The sequence below is a fragment of the Microplitis mediator genome, chromosome 3, assembly GCF_029852145.1.
Source record: "Microplitis mediator isolate UGA2020A chromosome 3, iyMicMedi2.1, whole genome shotgun sequence".
NCBI lineage: Eukaryota > Metazoa > Arthropoda > Insecta > Hymenoptera > Braconidae > Microplitis > Microplitis mediator.
Window position 1 is genome coordinate 16,480,558 of NC_079971.1, and position 22,385 is coordinate 16,502,942.

The 22,385-nt window shown below is 30.8% G+C and overlaps 1 protein-coding gene across 1 annotated transcript in view; it reads right to left on the reverse strand.

The window, feature by feature from the left end:
* LOC130664425 (uncharacterized) overlaps nt 1–22,385 on the reverse strand; it is a 94,109-nt gene that overhangs the window by 10,030 nt on the left and 61,694 nt on the right. The window contains exon 6 of the mRNA XM_057464286.1: nt 1,335–1,780. Coding sequence (XP_057320269.1) covers nt 1,335–1,780 — 446 coding nt within the window. The remainder of the gene's footprint in view (nt 1–1,334; nt 1,781–22,385) is intronic.

Genomic DNA, 22,385 nt, shown 5'->3' on the forward strand with positions numbered 1-22,385 from the left:
AATCTGACAATAAAGTAATTATTTTTGATTGAAGAAAATTAAAAAAATATCTGGAGTAAAAACAACTTTGCACAGAATAGGCCGAAAACCCACTGTACTCGGTTTAAATAAATTCATTCCATCCATATTAAACTGTAAAAATATTAAGTTTTGTTTATGAACACTTGGATCGATAATTGCTGTGAGATGATCTTCAATACCGAAGTAAACAAATTCACCCATTGTAACTTCATCAGCATCTGGCATTTTTTCAATTTCAAAAGATACACTACATTTATTTAAAAATGTTTTTGCCGTTATTGGTAACTCAGGAAGAACTCCAGCTTGCAAAATTTTTAACAACTCGTCTAAATAACAATCTGCAATATTTGATTTTATCCCCCACAGTTGCAATTCATTTATTGTGTCAACTTTTTTTACCGTATCCATTTTGTAAAATATTTCCACGTTAATATACACAAATTTTAATTAATGCACACTGTTTTTTAATATTTTTTAAAACAACGACGCGTACAGGTTAACAGAAAAAAATAAACAGACACACACACTAGTAAAGGTACAGTGTCGGTGTGACCAATGTTTATGACTTAGTTGTAGGTGGCGCGATTTCGAGTTTTTACTCGATATCACTGGCCAGTTACTGGTTTATATCGAGTGAAAACTCGATTATTTCTACTAGGGTAAAATAAAATAAAATATAAAATAATATATTATGCCGGTAATGCGCTTCAATTGCACTATTATACAATTATTACACGTAATTAATTAATTTTAATTATAACTCGGAAATACAAGTCACTCGTTCATTATCAAAAATCGGTCGTGCACATGGTCAGGTCACGCCGATGCTTCGGCATGTTAACTTGTCCACAAAACTCGGATATTTGCTTACAGAAATAATCCGATTATTGTTCACGTAATAATTATTACTCGCGATTTGAATGTTCTTTCCGTAAATCAAAATGCTCATTTTAGTGGCGAATCAAATTGATCAAAAAACATGGCCGTTCCGTTCGAAGTCTCCCGGATCTCCCTGCCCGGTCGAAATCGAAATTTTGATGATAGATGTCACTATAATTTTCTCACCAGGTAACTATTTATTATATTCAAATAATTTAAAACCACGGGTCGATGTCGAATTTTTCATCATGTTACATGATGCTACAATATATATAATACAGTAGACCTAATGATACGTGTCCAATCTATTCGGTGGATTGAGACAAATTGTGGTGTAGTTATTTAAAAGTTTCGACATTGGGGCAATGGGAATTAAGTTTTATAGCAAAAATTTACATGAAAACTAAATAAAATAAAATATGATGTTTTTGTACCTGCTTGACGTGTCTTTTGTATTATAATCTGAACTAATATCTTTTTGGTGGATTGATTCTGAGTTAGAATCAGTTTCCATTTTGACCAATTCAAGATTGGCAGGAGCGGTTCCTTTCTTTGATTTCTGAACATCTTGATTTTTTGAAACAAGTTGTGAAGTATGATGTTGGTCTTCCGAATGACGAAACAGGTTCTTAAAATTACTTTCTTTAGAAAGCGATGATTTAGATCGTATAGTATTGTTCCGAAACTTAATAATATTTTCAAGAAAACCATCACTAAATGTTCTATTTGTGCGATGGAATAAATCGTTGTCTAAATTATTTTCTTTTGTTGTTTTACAATGATATTTGCTTTTACTTTTGAATTTTTCTTCATTAGGCTTAAATAGATTTAGTACAGATTCTATTGCCGATATGTTTTTTGATCTTAGCGTATAGTTGTTCTGAAAGAGAAAAAAAAATAAATTCAGCATTTATAACCAAAATAAAGCATAATCAACTTTTAATGCAAAGTAGAATTCAGAGCTAGAAGTAATAGAAACTGGTTAAATAATTTTTATTCCCAGTGATATAATAAATACAATTTACTCATGAGCTCGACAGTTTTTCAACTGCTTCACAATTAGAGTTTGTTACAGCAGATTTACTGTTTTATATTTTTTAATATAATTTAACGACAATTCGATATAAAGCTTGGTTACTGAATCAGTATACGGAGAGTAATTCACAGTCACGATTACAGCATTTCATGGGAATGATTTACATATTTTATGGGAACAGTATTTTTTGAATATCGATTATAGAATGAGACAGTGCAAACTTTAGTCCCATGTCAGCCTATGAATGGTTCAGGAAATTTCGTCCACGACAATTAACTCGGGAAAATTCGGGTCTCAGAAAGTGGGGGAAGAGACCCCGTACGGGACCTTTCGGCAACCGAGCGATACTTCATTCTTGAAAAATATCGTGCTAGCATGGGTTTAGATTTTTGCTACAATTTTCCACCATTATTACAGATACTAAAAAATTAGCATTTAAACGGAGAAAAAAAACAGTAACCATTGTTGCGCAGACCAGTAATCCAGTCAGTTGAATGAATATAAATATATATGCAAATATGCTTTTACTATACTTAATCTTTCGTCCAAACGCGCTCATTGACTGGATTACTGTTCTGCGCAGCAATGGTTATTGTTTTTTTTTCTTCGTGTACTTGCATCAGTGATTTTTTTTATAATATTAGCGATCGCTTGCTACTTAATTAATCTTTATAAAATATCGATTACTTGCTTTACGAAATCTAGATATAGTCCATACATATTCAAACTCATTGTTACTTTTATTAAGCTTAAAATACTTCATTAAAAATGAAGCAGCTGCTCTATTCTTTTTCGCAAATCTCTTATTATCTGTATTAGTGGAAGGGTTTACGTATGCGAAAACTCATATCAGTGCCTTAAAATTCTGTGTTAAAAAGAAAGTTGAGTTTAAAGTTTTACGTTTCGCCGAGCATTCGAACTCGTGCAGTGAATTTTTCTTTGAGTTTCAGCTGTAATTTTGCATTTATTATTTGTAGAATGCTGAAAATAATTAGCAGAGAAAATTTGGAGAAGATCCAATCAAGATGGTATAGACCGAAAAAAAGAGTACCTCCACAAGCGCAAGAAGGACGATGTATAAGCAAGCAGTGCGTCAGTCAAAAAAAAAAAAAAAAACAAAATAAAAATAAAAACTTCTCGAGACGTGGCAAAGGATTTTGAAAAAAAATATAGAATCATGGATTTTGTGCTTCTTTTTTCGACCATTAAAACTTTAGAAAAGTGTGTGAAGTGTTCTGTAGAAATTACTGCGGTGTGTTGGAGTCTTCGCTCAAAACATCAATGAGAGTTTCAATCAACAACTTATTTGGAACATAACTGCAAAAATTGTAAATAGTTCCTCAAATATTTTTGATATCACAGTAAATGTTGCAGCTTGTATATTTAATGACGGCTATTTCGCTTCGCTGACATTTATGCAAGAGATAGAAATGAAAACCGGGACGTTCGCATTAATGGGGGTGGACAGTAGACAGCATTCGACTAAGCCGAGCGGAGCAAGAGGCTGCCAAAGAAAGCAAAGAAGATAGACAGAAGTAGACCATTCGATATGGACAAGAACAAAAAGATATCCTAGCCAAAAACCTTTTGCTTTATGGAGCTGGCATCGATGATTCAGTGTAAGTAAAATAAAAAAAAAATCGGTCTATCGGTTGACCCTGCGGGCCAGCCCCAAAACCTCCCGCTGTTTTCGAGCTCGAGGAGCTCGAAAACATTATTGTAAACACATTTTCGAGCTCTTCAATCTCGAATATACTTTCGTATGCCATTGTTTTCGAAAAAGCCGTTCTTTAGCATTTATTTCTCCCACGATATCTCGCGAACGAATAAACCGATTTTGATGGTTTAGGCGGCAATCGACGCATTTTATTGAATTTCAGAGCTGATGAAATCTTGAAATTGTTTGGTTGAGTCGTTTCAAAGATATTCGCAAATAACCGTTGTTTAGCATTTCTTTCTCCCACGATATCTCGTAGACGAATTAACCGATTTTGATGGTCGAGGTGGCGATCGACGCGTTTTATTGAATTCCAGAGTATTCGACAATTAACTGTATTCGATCCAGTTCGTTTCAAAGATATTCACAAATAACTGTATTTGACATTTCTTTCTTCCGCGATATCTCTCGAACATTAACGATTGAGATTATCGAAGTCGACGTTCAAGTCGATATCTGATGCAAATCACTCAAAAAACCTAAAAAAAATTTTTTTTCGTAATTCGCAAATTTCGAGTCTGAAGAATCACAAAAAACTAAAATCAATCTATCATTATTTCAGCTACTTCGAATTGCTACACACTACACGACTTACACAAACACTACACACAAGCAAAGTACACACACACACACACACACACACACACACACACACACACACACACACACACACACACACACACACACACACACACACACACACACACACACACACACACACACACACACACACACACACACACACACACACACACACACACACACACACACACACACACACACACACACACACACACACACACACACACACACACACACACACACACACACACACACATACATACATACATACATACATACATACATACATACATACATACATACATACATACATACATACATACATACATACATACATACATACATACATACATACATACATACATACATACATACATACATACATACATACATACATACATACATACATACATACATACATACATACATACATACATACATACATACATACATACATACATACATACATACATACATACATACATACATACATACATACATACATACATACATACATACATACATACATACATACATACATACATACATACATACATACATACATACATACATACATACATACATACATACATACATACATACATACATACATACATACATACATACATACATACATACATACATACATACATACATACATACATACATACATACATACATACATACATACATACATACATACATACATACATACATACATACATACATACATACATACATACATACATACATACATACATACATACATACATACATACATACATACATACATACATACATACATACATACATACATACATACATACATACATACATACATACATACATACATACATACATACATACATACATACATACATACATACATACATACATACATACATACATACATACATACATACATACATACATACATACATACATACATACATACATACATACATACATACATACATACATACATACATACATACATACATACATACATACATACATACATACATACATACATACATACATACATACATACATACATACATACATACATACATACATACATACATACATACATACATACATACATACATACATACATACATACATACATACATACATACATACATACATACATACATACATACATACATACATACATACATACATACATACATACATACATACATACATACATACATACATACATACATACATACATACATACATACATACATACATACATACATACATACATACATACATACATACATACATACATACATACATACATACATACATACATACATACATACATACATACATACATACATACATACATACATACATACATACATACATACATACATACATACATACATACATACATACATACATACATACATACATACATACATACATACATACATACATACATACATACATACATACATACATACATACATACATACATACATACATACATACATACATACATACATACATACATACATACATACATACATACATACATACATACATACATACATACATACATACATACATACATACATACATACATACATACATACATACATACATACATACATACATACATACATACATACATACATACATACATACATACATACATACATACATACATACATACATACATACATACATACATACATACATACATACATACATACATACATACATACATACATACATACATACATACATACATACATACATACATACATACATACATACATACATACATACATACATACATACATACATACATACATACATACATACATACATACATACATACATACATACATACATACATACATACATACATACATACATACATACATACATACATACATACATACATACATACATACATACATACATACATACATACATACATACATACATACATACATACATACATACATACATACATACATACATACATACATACATACATACATACATACATACATACATACATACATACATACATACATACATACATACATACATACATACATACATACATACATACATACATACATACATACATACATACATACATACATACATACATACATACATACATACATACATACATACATACATACATACATACATACATACATACATACATACATACATACATACATACATACATACATACATACATACATACATACATACATACATACATACATACATACATACATACATACATACATACATACATACATACATACATACATACATACATACATACATACATACATACATACATACATACATACATACATACATACATACATACATACATACATACATACATACATACATACATACATACATACATACATACATACATACATACATACATACATACATACATACATACATACATACATACATACATACATACATACATACATACATACATACATACATACATACATACATACATACATACATACATACATACATACATACATACATACATACATACATACATACATACATACATACATACATACATACATACATACATACATACATACATACATACATACATACATACATACATACATACATACATACATACATACATACATACATACATACATACATACATACATACATACATACATACATACATACATACATACATACATACATACATACATACATACATACATACATACATACATACATACATACATACATACATACATACATACATACATACATACATACATACATACATACATACATACATACATACATACATACATACATACATACATACATACATACATACATACATACATACATACATACATACATACATACATACATACATACATACATACATACATACATACATACATACATACATACATACATACATACATACATACATACATACATACATACATACATACATACATACATACATACATACATACATACATACATACATACATACATACATACATACATACATACATACATACATACATACATACATACATACATACATACATACATACATACATACATACATACATACATACATACATACATACATACATACATACATACATACATACATACATACATACATACATACATACATACATACATACATACATACATACATACATACATACATACATACATACATACATACATACATACATACATACATACATACATACATACATACATACATACATACATACATACATACATACATACATACATACATACATACATACATACATACATACATACATACATACATACATACATACATACATACATACATACATACATACATACATACATACATACATACATACATACATACATACATACATACATACATACATACATACATACATACATACATACATACATACATACATACATACATACATACATACATACATACATACATACATACATACATACATACATACATACATACATACATACATACATACATACATACATACATACATACATACATACATACATACATACATACATACATACATACATACATACATACATACATACATACATACATACATACATACATACATACATACATACATACATACATACATACATACATACATACATACATACATACATACATACATACATACATACATACATACATACATACATACATACATACATACATACATACATACATACATACATACATACATACATACATACATACATACATACATACATACATACATACATACATACATACATACATACATACATACATACATACATACATACATACATACATACATACATACATACATACATACATACATACATACATACATACATACATACATACATACATACATACATACATACATACATACATACATACATACATACATACATACATACATACATACATACATACATACATACATACATACATACATACATACATACATACATACATACATACATACATACATACATACATACATACATACATACATACATACATACATACATACATACATACATACATACATACATACATACATACATACATACATACATACATACATACATACATACATACATACATACATACATACATACATACATACATACATACATACATACATACATACATACATACATACATACATACATACATACATACATACATACATACATACATACATACATACATACATACATACATACATACATACATACATACATACATACATACATACATACATACATACATACATACATACATACATACATACATACATACATACATACATACATACATACATACATACATACATACATACATACATACATACATACATACATACATACATACATACATACATACATACATACATACATACATACATACATACATACATACATACATACATACATACATACATACATACATACATACATACATACATACATACATACATACATACATACATACATACATACATACATACATACATACATACATACATACATACATACATACATACATACATACATACATACATACATACATACATACATACATACATACATACATACATACATACATACATACATACATACATACATACATACATACATACATACATACATACATACATACATACATACATACATACATACATACATACATACATACATACATACATACATACATACATACATACATACATACATACATACATACATACATACATACATACATACATACATACATACATACATACATACATACATACATACATACATACATACATACATACATACATACATACATACATACATACATACATACATACATACATACATACATACATACATACATACATACATACATACATACATACATACATACATACATACATACATACATACATACATACATACATACATACATACATACATACATACATACATACATACATACATACATACATACATACATACATACATACATACATACATACATACATACATACATACATACATACATACATACATACATACATACATACATACATACATACATACATACATACATACATACACTCGGACATCATTCTGAAAACAGTCAGAATAGCTTCCTAGGACCTCAAAACGTCGACATCTGATGAAAACTCGATTTTCGAAAATCGGGGTGAAAACAATAACTACCCGAATTTTCGGAAATTTACAATTTTCTTAGCGGAAAGTTAAAAAAATTTTCTTGTGGTGTAAAAATTTTTGAATTTTTTAAACGCGTTTTTCTTACACTTATACACAGTGAACACGGCAATATAACGGAGACGTCACATTTATAGAACCAAATGTATTAGGTTCCCAGTGAACATACCAACGTAACAGTGATATCACATCTAGAGAACATGTAACATAACAAATTCAACGTAAATTTTACATTCTGATGACCCTGGTTAAAAAAGTGAATAAAAAAGGATTAAAAAAGCAAACATATTTAATACTACTTAATACTCTCCAATACTCTTAATTCTCCGGAGAATTAAGATCGAACATAAAACGAATCCTTTTTAATTCTCCTTCAACTAGCGAAAAAATTATTATCATTTTAGGATTAAAAAGAATGAAAAAGGATTAAATATTTTTAATCCTAACTTATCCTTTTTAATTCTAAAATAATATTGCAATTTCTGTTCTTATTGAGAATTCAAGAGAATAAAAAAGATTCGAAAAAGTTTAATTCTAAGTAAATCTTTTTAATTCTAAAATAATATTCAATTTCTGTTCTCACGAAGGATTTAAGAGAATAAAAAAGGATTCAAAAATTTAATTCTAACTTATCCTTTTGAGTTCTAAAATAATATTCAATTTCTGTTCACGTGGAGGATTCAAGAGAATAAAAGAGGATTCGAAAAAGTTTAATTCTAACGAATCCTTTTTAATTTTAAAATAATATTCAATTTCTGTTCTCGCAGAGGATTCAAGAGAATAAAAGAGAATTCGAAAAAGTTTAATCCAAACTTATCCTTTTTTATTCTAAAATAACTTTAAATTTTTGTACTCGCAGAGGATTCAAGAGAATAAAAAAAGATTCAAAAAAGTTTAATTCTAACTAATTCTTTTTAATTCTAAAATAATATTCAATTTCTGTTCTCGCAGAGGATTCAAGAGAATAAAAGAGAATTCGAAAAAGTTTAATCCCAACTAATCCTTTTTAATTCTAAAATAATTTTGAATTTCTGTTCTCGCGGAGGATTCAAGAGAATAAAAGAGGATTCGAAAAAGTTTAATTCTAAATAATTCTTTTTAATTCTAAAATAAGATTAAATCTCTGTTCTCGCGGAGGATTCAGGAGAATAAAAGAGGATTCGGAAAAATTTAATTCTAACTAATTCGTTTCAATTTTAAAATAATATTCAATTTCTTTTTCCGCGGAGAATTCAAGAGAATAAAAAAGGATTTAAAAAGTTTAATTCTAACCAATTCTTTTTAATTCTAAAATAATGTTGCAATTTCTGTTCTCCTCGAGAATCCGAGAGAATAAAACAGGATTCGAAAAAGTTTAATTCCAACTTATTTTTTTAAATTTCGAAGTCATGTTGCGATTCCTGTTCTCGCTGAGAATTCGAGAGAATTGTAACCATAACAAAAAAAAATTATTTTTTTTTTAAACTTTAAAAAAACAAAATAATAATGATTAGTAATTATTTATTTATTAAAATTTTATTTTGGGAAAGAAAAGAAATAATAATTTTATACGTGAAATTTCATTTTTTTATGAAGAAATTTTTGGAAAAAAATAAGTAATTAAAAGAGAAAAAGGCAACGGGAAAAAAATGTGAGAGTGAACGTGAGACGCTCGCCGACCGACAATCTGGCGGGAGAGAGTAAGTGAGCGAAAGATAGTTCCGCGCTCACCGCTAGAGCGTGCGGGCTTCTTGGATATGGACACTTATAGTAGAAGTGTTAAAAGCAAATGCAGCGGACGTTATCGTCAGTCAGTACTCCACTGCTACTAAGTGAACTTTACGTAGCAGAGTGGGAAGTACCTACTGGTAGTGGCGCAGTATACCCTGCACTACGTCCTATATATATATCTGGCATAGATAATATATTACATTTGGTATAACCAGTGGTCTTCCCCGTGGACAGTTCGGGATGTTCATCCCAGTTCGGGCTCTCTATATTGTTCTTGGGAATACTTCTTCATTCTATTCGAATTCTCTGAAGAGAATTAAGAAGTATTGAAAATTGCTAAATATGAATTCTTTTTAATTCTATTTAATTCTCTGAAGAGGATTAAAAAGTATTGAGAATAGCTAAATATGAATTTTTTTTAATCCCTGGCGGATCCGTTTCCACCGTGGGTTTCAGTGTTAACTTAGTGTAATCCAAATTACACTGAAAATACACCGGAATTTCACGTGTATCACACGGTGGGTTTGTGAAAATTTCACTCTTAGTTTACCCTTGTTTCACACTAATCTACTGACACTCATTTTACATTCTATTACCATTGAGTTTCCACTGTATATTCTAGTGGTTCAAGCGCCACCGTACAAACTCGCTAAAAAATCGACGTATCAACGGAGTTTCGACGGTGTTTTTCGTTAAAAAGCGGTGTTTTGTCTGCCATGATGACAAGAGGTTTCTACTGTGTTTCCTCGGAGTTTTTACGACGTTTTGTCTGCATTTTCTAGCGTATTTTTAAAATTTTTAAATTTTGGTGTAATTAGTATGTAAATTAGTTATTTTCACGTTAAAGGAGTTCGTGCACTAAAAAAACCCGTTTAACATGGTGTAATTTAAGCGTAACATTGAAATTCCCACTAAAACCGCCGCCGTGTAAAATAAGTGTAGTTTTGGTGTACTCTTTCTTTTATCGAAGCTCCGGTGGGAATAGCATGTAAAAATCGTGTAATACGATGTAATTTAAGCGCCCGAGTGAAAAAAATTACATATAATTTTAAATAATTATATATAATTCTACACTTATCCAAAAAATTAAAGTAACAAGAAAATTTTATACATTTTTTAGTGATTTTTGGAAGGCTATATTTTCGTGAAAAATGATCGTATCGAAAAAATTAAAAAAGCAAATTGAAGCTTGAAATCTCTAGTTTGAAGATCTTCCAGCAAAATAATTTTTTGAGCTACAGTTTTTGCGGAATCATAAGAAATAGCTCGAGACAAAATTTTTCTAAATTTTTTGGTTTTGGTTTTTGGGTCTACGGGGTCGAGAAAATTTTTTTCCGAAAAATTAATTACTGGCTCGTTTAGGAAATTTATTCAGCTACAATTTGCCTTTTTTGTTTCTTTGTACGAGAATTTGCTGCTGAGATATCAGCCTTATAATAAAAAAGGAAACAAAAACTCCGAGTAGAACGTAAAAAAATTTTTGTTTTATCTCGTATTTGGAGATTTATTTTTTTTTCTTTTCCTTACATTTACTGAATAACTAACGCAAAAATGAAAGAAAATTAATTTTTCCATTTTGGTAATGATTACACAAATTAAGGAACAAAGATTGTTCCTTAAATTGTTTTGTAAAACTTAGAACAATCGGCCCGGACAAACAGTTCAATGGATTGATTTGAAAATTTCCAGGGCTTTTGGGGATACATTAAGCTGTAAAATCACCTGGCAACATTTCCCTTTCCATCAATATTCTTAAAACAGCGGTTGATTTACTAAAAAACCATAAAAAGACCATTTTTGTAAGTTTTTCAAATTAATATTAAGGATGAAAAAAATTTTTTTTTTTTTAAATCGGAAATGAGGCTTGTGGGGCATTAATTCGAGTTCTAAAGCTGCCCTCAAAATCACTGTGCGACCATTAGTTGCTGAGATATCGATTATCAAGGAAAAAAGATCCTTTCTTATTATAAGGCTGATATCTCAGCAGCAAATTGTCGTACAAATAAACAAAAAAGACGCAAATTGTAGATAAATAAAATTCCTAAACGAGCCAAACAATTTTCCCGACCCCGTAGACCCAAAAACCAAAACCAAAAAATTTAAAAAAATTTTGTCTCGAGCTATTTCTTATGATTCCGCAAAAACCGTAGCTCAAAAAATCATTTTGCTGGAAGATCCTTAAACTAGAGATTTCAAGCTTCAATTTGCTTTTTTAATATTTTCGATACGATCATTTTTCACGAAAATACAGCCTTCCAAAAATCACTGAAAAATTTATAAAATTTTCTTGTTCCTTTAATTTTCTGGATAAGTGTATATTTTGCTTTCAATTGTTTGATTAAAAAATACAATTCATTTTTACTTTTAACGAAAAACTTTTTTCAAAAAAATATCTCTCATACTAAGAAATAAAAACACTTTAAGCAATTGAAATTATTTCAATTTAAGCATAAAAATATGTTGATTTGAAAAAAAAAAAACGTTTTGACATAAGATAAAATTATCAAGATAATTATTTACTTGGTGCAAGAGTATCAGATAATTGTAAAATGTATTTGTAATCAATACTAAAAGTTGTAATTATTTTATAATATAATAATTAGGGTGTGCCGGAAAACAACATTTTTTAACTTCCCGCTAAGAAAATCGACAATTTTCGAAAAATTCGGGAAGTTATTGTTTTCACCCCGATTTGCGAAAATCGAAATTTCATCAGATGTCGACGTTTTGAGGTCCTAGGAAGCTATTCTGACTATTTTCAGAATGAAGTCCGAGTGTCTGTATGTATGTATGTATGTATGTATGTGTGTGTGTGTGTGTGTGACCGGTCTATAACTTTTTAACTAATGAACCGATTCGGATGGTTAAGGCGGCAATCGAAAGAGCTTATTGGCCATCAACTTTTCTGAAAGTTTCAGATCATTTGATCAAGTAGACTCGAAAATATTGGCGAATTACGAAAAAAAAATTTTTTTTTTTTTTAGTTTTTTATTGATTTCTCAGAAACGACTCCTACGATCAACTTCAAAATCTAATCAGCTCTAGAACTTAATAAAACGCGTCGATTGCCGCCTTAGCCATCTCAATCGGAGTATTTGTTCGAGAGTTATCGCGGGAGAAAGAAATGGTAAAAAACGGTTTTTCGCGAATATCTTCGAAACAACTGAACCAAACAATTTCAAAATTTTAGCAGCTCTAGAACTTGATAATATACGCCGATTGCCGCATCAAACATCATCGGTTTTTTTTCGAAAACAATGGCACACAAAAGTATTTTCGACTTCGAAGAGCTCGAAAATGTATCCACAACAATGTTTTCGAGCTCCTTGAGTTCGAAAATAGCGGGAAGTTTTGGGGCTGGCCCGCAGGCTCAACCCATAGACAGATTTTTTTTTCTGGGTACCACCAGAAATTTATGAAATATGTTAAAATACAAATTCTGGCAGAAGATCGGCTCTTAAATTCAAGCTTTAGAGGTAGTCCATCGCATTTTTCGATTTCTGATTTAAATAACATAGGAAAAATATTTTTTCACAGTTTAGAATTTTATCACTCATCAGGGAATTAGTGTATCGGAAAAATCAATGAATACTTGTGTTGAAAATTGAACGTTCTATAATAAAAGTCTCTTATAATTTTTCGATAAAGTTAATTTTTTGAAAATTATTTGAGGTCAATGTTGGATTCATAGTAAATTTTAGTATTATTTGACTTTTTCGGCGAAACTATCAGACTTATCTTAAAATGTGATAGAGTCTTTTATGTAAATCATTTCACTTCCTACAACTTATTTTTCGCAAAGTAATACAGTTCACTTGAACCAAGAAAATTAATCTTGATACAAGAGATTTTGTTTAACGATTCAGAAAATTGAAATTTTCTTGCACGTAGTAAATAATTATCTTAAATCAAAATTTTTTTTTCCTCAAGTCAACATATTTTTATGCTTGAACAAAAAAAGTTTATACTTGTTTTAAGAGTTTTTTTTTCTTAACATGAGGGATATTTTCTTAAAGAAAGATGTATTAGTTTTTTGAAACAATATTACATTTTTTGATTTGAAGACAATAAATTTTCTTGAAATAAGTACATTTTTTTAAGCGCAAAAATTTTTATATGCTCCAACCAAAAAAAAAAAATGCTTAAACTAAGAGAAAAATAACTCGGGAGTAAAGATATATATGTATATTTGTAGGAGAGGGAGGTCACCGGTGCTATAAGCAGCAGCGGAAGTAGTTCTATGCTCGCCACGAGATCGCGCCCACGGGTTGTTGTGTCTCTAGTAAGAGACTCATTTCATAAGTTTTATATTCCAATGCTGGAAGCAATTTTGGCACGAGTACTCCTCTGTCATTTGACAGAGTGATGAGTACCTTTTTTGTTGGTATCATAGTATATCCTATTTTACATCGTGGCATTAGTATTTATTACCAATGCTTCCATGAATAATAATTCTCAGAAATTAAACTTGGACTTACAAAAAAAAATTATTTTTGTAAAAAGTATAGAGTTTCTACTATATGAACAAAAATTTACAATTTATTTAATACGTTGTATAGGATGAAATTTAAGCGTACAATTTACATTTCCACTGAATCATTCGTGGTGTAAAATAAGTGTAGTTATAGTGTACTCTTTTTTCTATTGAAGCTCCGGTGGGAATAGCGAGTAAGAATCGTGTAATACGATGTAATTTAAGCGTAAAATTTAAATTTTCACTAAAACAGTCGTCGTGTAAAGTCAGTGTAGTATTGGTGTACTCTTTCTTTCATCAAATCTCCGGTGGGAATAGCAGGTAAAAATCGTGTAACCCGGAGGAGTACAGTGTAATTTAAGTGTATGTTGTGTGGAATTTTTTCACATTTACACGGTGGGATTTCAGGGGATTCAGTGGAATCAGATCCGCCAGGGATTCTATTGAATTCTCTGAAGAGGATTAAAAGTATTGAAAATTGCTAAATATGAATTCTTTTTAATTCTATTTAACTCTCTGAAGAGGATTAAAAAGTACTGAAAATACCTAAATTTGAATTCTTTTTAATTCTATTTAACTCTCTGAAGAGGATTAAAAAGTACTGAAAATACCTAAATTTGAATTCTTTTTAATTCTATTGAATTCTCTGAAGAGGATTAAAAAGTATTGAAAATAGCTAAATTTGAATTCTTTCCAATTCTATTTAATTCTCTGAAGAGAATTAAAAAGTATTGGAAATTGCTAAATATGAATTCTTTTTAATCGTATTAAGTTCTCTTAAGTCGATTAAAAAGTATTGAAAATTGCTAAATATTAATTTTTTTTAATTCTATTGAATTCTCTAAAGAGGATTAAAAAGTATTGAAAATAGCTAAATATGAATTCTTTCGAATTCTATTTAATTCTCTGAAGAAAATTAAAAAGTATTGGAAATTACTAAATATGAATTCTTTTTAATCCCATTTAATTCTCTGCGGAGAATTAAGAAGGATTCAATTAATTCTTAATCCCCTTTAATTCTCTTTTTTAACCAGGGGATATCAATTGTAATGTAAATGGTACGTCAAATTTATGACGTAAATGTGACATTAAGATTACATGCATGTTACTGACCGAGTGATATCACATTGGTGACCTAAATGTGACGTTATATTTCAATCACATACTAACGTTATCTTTACATCCTAGATATTACCTCGGAATTACGTAACAAAATCGACTAATAAGTGGCATAATCTTGGTGATTCTATTTTATCGCCACATTTGTAAATATGATATTATTGAATATAACCCAATATTTTTGGTTCTATAATGGGGTTACGTAAAACGTAAGTAACATGTAAGTTACATGTGACGCACAATTTCACACTCATTTACGTAACATTGTTACGTAACATAATGAACGTAAATGTGATGTTAATGTGACATGTATGTAACAGTGGTGATATAGCGGTGATGTTATTCGAATATCATATTTACATAATATAAAAGTCATGAAAAAATACAAATTTTACGTTGAGGTTACATTACAGTGACATCATTTTCTATTAAATTGTACAAAGCACTTTTATGCGCTAGAAATTATAATTGCTAGATTAAAAAAAAAAATTCATAAAAAAAAAAAGGTAAGAGATATTAATGTGTGATTTATCGACTGAAAAACATACATACTTTTTTTTATACGAAAGTACATTTTTTTTTTTTTAATAAATATTTTTAAATCTCCAAGTTCTTACTTTTGTTTATTTTTCTCGATACTGAAATATTAATTTTTTTTTTTTGAGTATCGTCCCACAAGAATCGATACCAGACAAAAATTTATCCGTTGGGCTTGTTACCTCGAATGTGCATTCGATTGGGGGATAAAAGGTGGATCATATGTATCCTTGGAGGAATAATTTGCGTGCCCATGAAAATCTTAGCGGTGGATTCCTGAACTACCCAACATTTATTGTGCAGCGACTGCATGTTCTCACGTCAGACACTTTATTGATTTTTTCGCCTGCTTGTAAATAATTTTATAATTATTTTTATTGTTATTTATTTCTATTTAATTTGATAAAAAAGAATAATAATAATAAAAATTAGAAAAACCAAATAAAATGTCTAATCAAAAAAAAAATATATTAATAACAATAAAAATAATTATTTCAATTATTTATAAGCAAATGAAAATACAGATGTAAATTTATATAAAAAAAAAAAAGTTTACTCCACCGATCCGACATAAACCTCAGCGGGTTTCAATGTCAAATATTATTTTTTACATAAATTGAATATAAAAATTTTAATTATAACAAAAATTTAGAGCGATCATAGAGCACACCGGCGCTTTTGCGTTTGAGGTGTGCAATACATAATTTTTGTGCATAACCCTTTCTATCGCAATGCCGTCGACATACGCACATCATTTTAAAGTAAAATTTTTTACATAAATGTGATGAAATGATTCGATGTAAAATAAATATAACTATTTTTTATATAAGAGTGCTGCAACAATATGAACATATCCGAAATATTACGTTATGATGAAAATGTGACGATAAAATAGAATCACCAAGATTATGTCACTTATAAGTCGATTTTGTTACGTAATTCTGAGGTAATATCTAGAATGTAAAGCTAACGTTAGTATGTGATATAAATATAACGTCACATTTAGGTCACCAATGTGATATTACTCAGTCAGTAACATGCATGTAATCTTAATGTCACATTTACGTTACAAATTTGACATACCATTTACATTCCAATTTATATCATCAGGATGTAAAATTTCGTTGAATTTGTTACGTTATATGTTCTCTAGATGTGATATCACTGTTACGCTGGTGTGTTCATTGGGTAGCTTTCTCAGAGTTGGTGCCTACTGTAGCTCAAAATCTGCTGCACCGATTGTTTTAAAATTCTACACACACTCTCTCTATACATAAATGACGAGATAATGACGTCGAGGTTTTTTTTCAACTTCCCGCTAAGAAAATTGAAAATTTTCCAAAATTCGGGAAGCTATAGGTTTTGGTCCGATTTTCAAAAATCAAATTTCTATTAGATCTTGACGTTTTGAGGTTCTAGGAAGCTATTCTGACTAAATTCAAGATGATATCCGAGTGTATGTATGTGTGTATGTACGTACGTACGTATGTAAATATCTGTAACTTTTGAACGGATGAACCGATTTTGATTGTCAAGGTGTCATTCGACGCGGCTCGTTAATATCTAAAAGCTGTAAAAAATTGATCGGTAGGGTGCGTTCGGAGATATTCCAGAAATACAATTTTTTCAAAAATGTTTTTTTTGATAACTTTTAATGTGCTCGGTGAATTGATTCCAAAATCTAATCAGCTCTAAAACTTCATAAGCCGCGTTGAATGCCACCCCAACCATCAAAATCGGTTCATTAGTTCTAGCGAAACCTTCAACGAAAGAATTAAGAAAAAAATTTTTTTTTAGTTTTTTTGAAATTTCTCATAAACGACAAGATAAATCAATTTCAAAATCTGATCAGCTCTAGAACATAGTAAAACGCGTCGATTCCCACCTGAACCGTCTTAATCGGTCAATCCGTTTGAGAGATATTGTTGGAGAAATAATGGTAAAAAACGCTTTTTTTTTTTTTCAAAACAACGGCATACAAAAGTATTTTCGAGCTCGAAGAGCTAGAAAACGCACTCACAACAATTTTTTCGAGCTCAAAGAGCTCGAAAACAGCGACAAGTTTTGGGGCTGGCCCGCAGGGTCAACCGATAGACCGATTTTTTTAGTTATGACGTATTTTAAAACAGCAAAATCTTGAATTTTTTCGATGGAAGAATAAGTATTTTAACTTTTAAGTGCTGTAAAAAATTGAAAAATCAATAAATTAATAAAAACTCGACGTTTAGTTATCACGAAACCTGATATAGGTTATAAGATCAATTATTTTAGTCAAATAAATAATATTTATGATGTAGAGCACTGGAAAGCGCTAAAACGTGTGTTGCGATATTTAAAAGGAACGCTTGAGTGTGGCTTACTAGATGAGAGAACTGGTCTTTGATTGATTGGCGTTGTGGATGCAGACTGGAGATCGTGCATCGTTGATCGTAGATCGTATTCAGGGTGACACGACCGATGATCCGAGGAGAATTAATCCGCGACAATTGATCCTTGCGACGACTGATCGGTCGATAAAATGCGTGTAACATGAAAAATTACCCCCTTTTTTCATGTTACACGCATTTTATCGACGGATCAATCGTCGCAAGGATCAATTGTCGCGGATTAATTGTCGCGGATCAATTGTCCTCGGATCAACGGTCAGGTAATCCGTATTCAGGGTATGATTTTATACTGGCGGGATATCCAGTAAGTTGGGAAGTGTGTAAGCAAAGAACTCTTGCGTGGTCAAGTACCGAAGATGAATGTATGTAAATTTCGGAAGGCACAAAAGAAGTGATGTATTTACATGTGGTGCTGGAGACCATTGGTTGGTCATGTGAGTGTGCCACATTATTTAATGATAACCAGGGTGTGATAAAGCTCACGGAAAATGATGTTAGACATTCATGATTAGACATCATTTTATACGCGATTTTTGTAATCAAAGCGTTGTTAAATTATAATATTTGTCCACAGACAAGATGCCTGCCGACATGTTCACCAAAAGGTTGTGTGAAGTGAAACATCGTGAATTTATGAATCATTTTGGGATTTCTTATGTAAGCAAATGTGAGCGATAGTTTCATGACTTTGAAAGAAGAGGCGTTTGAAGGAACAAAGTTCCTGAGTAACACGTTAAGGTGGCGACACCTACATTGGCATAGATATCGAATGAATACATATAAAGAATGGGAAATGTGAGAGGTATTTACTTCATTCTGAGTTCATAGCAGTCGTATCTTTTAATTTGAATACGTTACACCTGGATTAGATATTCTTCAAATTCAACAAACTTTTTGTTTGAGAAAGGCGTGTATTTAATTTTAATTTTTGTAAGAGTTACTCAGTTTCGTAAAAAAAATTTCAGACTTACGGAAAAAAAATTTTCCAGATTTTCAAATGTTCAGTTGAAAATCACCAGGCCACTCCAACGCTGTTCGATTCTGTCGCTGCTATCAATTTTAATTATATATAGTTGTTATGTCCTGGAGTCATGTCGGCTTTTGGTCTGCCAGCGCAAATTATTTGAATTGGACGTGACTGTAGATCTTCAAATACATTGATAGTTCTCGAAAGCTTGAAATAATTTTATGAAGGGGAACCTCTCCGTCAGGAGACAAACCTGTCACTTAGCGACCTAATTAAGGGCGCTGCTGGGAGTGTTTAACTCGGGCTTCAAGTATTGAAACTTACTCATTAGAATCAGAATGAGGAAAAGGTGAATCAAGAGATTAGTTTGTTTATTACCGTTCATAAATATTTAGTCTTTATTAATTAATTTAAACCTACCAAACATAAACTACCTACTCTCCCACACAATTCTCATATTAACTGGTGTAAGTTCCCTGGACTCTCAACATCTGGACGACGTACATACCTTGTAGGTACTCGTCTCCTAACCTAATGCATGCAAGTCCCCTGGACTATTATCGTGCTTAATAATTACCCTATGCTAATTTCATACTAAGTGGGAAGTGTATGGCTAGACTTGAGTCGGGCGTCACGCCCAACTTCAGTCTGCTCCAACTTGGATCCTAAGCCAACTAACTGAGCTACATTTAACGACTGATTAATGACGTATATTCAAGATCCAGGATGCGGGTAACCCGCCACGCTTACCTAGAGTAATAGCAGTCTCTGGTGACTAGATATGCTGGGGACCCGCCACGCAACTAGTTTTTGTGATAACGAGCGACCCGACACGTTATTACAACTGTTCCCTAGAGGTTGTCACCTGTTGGGGTGCGTCTGCTGACTGCCTTTCTCGGTATCAATTGGCTTTTTTTAAACCAAATTGACCGAGAAAGGGCCTTCCCTTATTTTAAAAATGGCGTTTTCTGATTGGGTGGGACATTCTGTGACGTCTATCCAGCTGTTACGTCCCAGCCTGCTCGTCAGATGTCTCTGACTATTTTTAATTACTAATTATTAAGAGACCGATCTGAGACCTAACTAATTGGTTAAGATGTATATATTGATAATTTAGCAAGTTGCATAATTAATAAGCTACTCTATAATATAGAATAATAATATAATGTAATAATATAGAATAATAATATAATATAATAATATAACATAATATAATAATATAAAATAATATAATATTATTTAGAATATTTAAAATATATTGATAAAGTTATTTTTCTCTTAATATTTGTTATGTACAAATAAACGCTGACCCCTCGAGTAAATTCTCGAGACGTGCAGCTGCACAAATACCTATTTTATTCTAAGATAACTTTTGTTCATAGATAAGTGACTCATTTGTTAGTAACAAAAACGGAGAAAGCGTGAGAACGGAGCATGGATCATTCGAGAATATTCATTATCTCGATCCACCCCTCTATATCGAACGATGCGCGGGCCTGATGCCCTAGCGCCTCGTATTGATAAGAAACTCACTCTAGTTTTTCTCGATCAAGAGAAGTTCGTCTGAATTATAGAATCATCGAGAGCAGTCAGGCTCAATTTTAAAAACTCAACTTTGTTCTCGCCCTTTTGAAGTTATTGTTAAGAGT